The 2,500-nt window shown below is 33.1% G+C and overlaps 1 protein-coding gene across 2 annotated transcripts in view; it reads right to left on the bottom strand.

Moving 5' to 3' along the window:
- The window catches only part of LOC138045695 (SAGA-associated factor 29-like), a 74,298-nt gene that overhangs the window by 71,645 nt on the left and 153 nt on the right, over positions 1–2,500 (bottom strand). The window contains exons 1-2 of one of the 2 annotated variants that reach the window (XM_068892281.1): positions 2,427–2,500; positions 230–305 (exon numbers count right to left, since the gene is read on the bottom strand). The exon at positions 2,427–2,500 is cut by the window's right edge and continues 153 nt beyond it. In XM_068892281.1, the coding sequence (XP_068748382.1) occupies positions 230–305; positions 2,427–2,500 (150 nt within the window). Of the gene's footprint in view, positions 1–229; positions 306–1,461; positions 1,627–2,426 lie in introns of those variants that run through there. The other variant, XM_068892282.1, reaches the window with a different exon arrangement.

Genomic DNA, 2,500 nt, shown 5'->3' with positions numbered 1-2,500 from the left:
GCACATCATTGGGTACCTAAATTGCATTGGTTGGTTATAAGTCGAGCAACAACTTTCCTTTTTTTGACTCTTCTTCTGACAGGAAAACACATTGTATCATCTTCAGTGATGAACAAACCAGAAAATATATTTCCAAACTTGAAGCCAGAGGCCCATTTCCTCATATGTTGCAATGTTTATAAGCCAAACATTTGGGGGCTTTTGAGAAATGCCTGGACATAAAACACACCTTTGACTTCAGTTTTCATCTTTTCATGGGTCTTGGCAATTGAACTTAGGTTTTGCTCACTTTGCGTCCTCTGCTCCTAAAATTTCAATTCAGTAAAAAGACTGGGACTAAGCATGGAATATACAATGTAATTTTTATCAACAACAAAAGCTGTAGTAGAAATTAATACTAAGAGTTCATTAGTAATTGTTATTAAATGAAAAGACAGACAATTATGTACATTGTTGTAAAGACTGCATGTCTTAAGGTGGAGTCGAAACTAGTGCATTTTAAACAATTTTTTAAAATCACACTTGCACATTGTTTATCAGAAAGAACCACCTACATCATATCTATCGGTATATATATCCAAATATGGCAATGTCCATAGTCCAAACTGTAACGCCGTAATGCAATATAATAACAAAACATCAAAAGCTTACATTGCATGTCATGACACTGCAAAACACATTTGAAAATAATAAGTTCTCCAAAAAGGACCTCATTAGATTTCATCAAAAGAAGCCAAACAATCTTTCACAAAAATGTTAATTTTTTATTGAAATTAAATCTTTTGTATCCACTTTGTAAAAGCATGAGGTTTTATATTTTGAATTTTAGCATTTCATCTCTCCTTTTCCTTGCCTCTTTAATCTGTAGACAAACGTTTTCGGAGTTTAATTTTTTTCATACTCTTTAAAGTGAAGTACATTCTGAAGAAAGTCAACATTACAAATGAAAATTGTGACCAGGCACACATAACTTTCCCTTGCTTGATTGTCACAGGAAATAATCTTTTGTTTTTACATACAGCTGTGACAATTTGCTTACTCTGATTCTCAGATGGTCCAGGTCGCTCATGTCAGGTACTCCACTCCCTTTCTCAACGGAAAATGTACTTGATAAGTCGATAATACTCGATATATATTTGTCAATAATTGTCAATCAACAAGTTCAATTTGTCGATAAAAATCGATAATCAGAAGATTATCAATCGGCTACGAAATTAATGAAAGTAAAAAAGAGCTTCAAAGTAAATCCATATCAAAATAAAGTTATACGTACATGTACATGTATGTAAACAAACAACCACACAGTTTGTTACTGTACTTAGAATCAAACATTTACCGTGATGAAAAACAATTTAAAGTGTTTTATTCATCTTCTCTGATCTTTTGCAGGTAATACAAGCTAATACTGAACATTCGTCAGTCAAAATGAAATCAGTAAAATAAATTCTCGTTTAAACTAACCGTGTCTCCCGCAATATGAAATAAATTCCCGTTTAAACGAACCGTGTCTCCCGCAATATGTTGTTTCGATACTTGTCGAATAAAATCGATCAAAATCAACCTTAAACAATCAATCAATCAATCAAAGTCGATAATCACAACAAATTGTATGATCGATTTTTGTCAACTTCCAATATTTGTATAGATTGATCAGCATCGATTTTAATTGACAACGATTGATTTTTATCGACTATTGAAATTATCGATTTGTTACGCCCTGATATTTTAAACATACATGTACCATTTGAAATTAGTTGCTCACGCTCAGTAAAGTTAAACCTGGGTTATTACAAACTTTGATTCTTAAGTTTATTTACCAATCAATAAAGAGATCAGAAAGATTTTCACCCTTTCTTTGTGACACTTTCTGTTTCCTTTCAGGAGCATAAAATAACTTTTTGAAAGTACTTTCTGAGGGAAAAATAACCTCGATTTTTTTTTAATCATGGATTACCTTAATCAGCTTTTGAACAACTGGGCCCAGTAAGACAACGGTGAATTAAATGAATGTAAAAGTATTATTAGACTGTATTCGTTAAAAAGTATCATTTTTGCTTGGATTAGATGATTCATATAATTCTATCCAGTCCAAATAATCGTCAGTATCATTTGTAATGTCCTTAGTATTCGACAAATACTAAACAGGAAAGGACTGGACCATTACATCACGCCTGACATTGCCTTCAGAGGACACCAAAATAGCGAAAAAGCCAATTAAGTACAGTAGATTTAACCTTTCAACCTGGGCACTGAAAATCAGTGAAAATATCAAACAGCCAAAAACAGCCGAGGAATTGCCCCATGTTTTAAGTGAATTTTGCACAAGTGCAAAAAAAGTCAAACGGGGTGAGCTTAACTCGAAACACTGTAAATGTAACATAACAGATACCACTGATGGTGAAAAATGACCTACTATTGTTAAGCACCTGGATTTGCAACACAAGGTTGTGAAGTTCTTTGAGAAGGGATGGAACAGTGTTCGTGCTGTTGCTGTTTGTTA

This window comes from Montipora capricornis, chromosome 4 (assembly GCF_036669925.1).
Source record: "Montipora capricornis isolate CH-2021 chromosome 4, ASM3666992v2, whole genome shotgun sequence".
NCBI classification, from domain to species: Eukaryota; Metazoa; Cnidaria; class Anthozoa; order Scleractinia; family Acroporidae; genus Montipora; species Montipora capricornis.
This window is presented reverse-complemented; position numbering and strand designations above follow the sequence as displayed.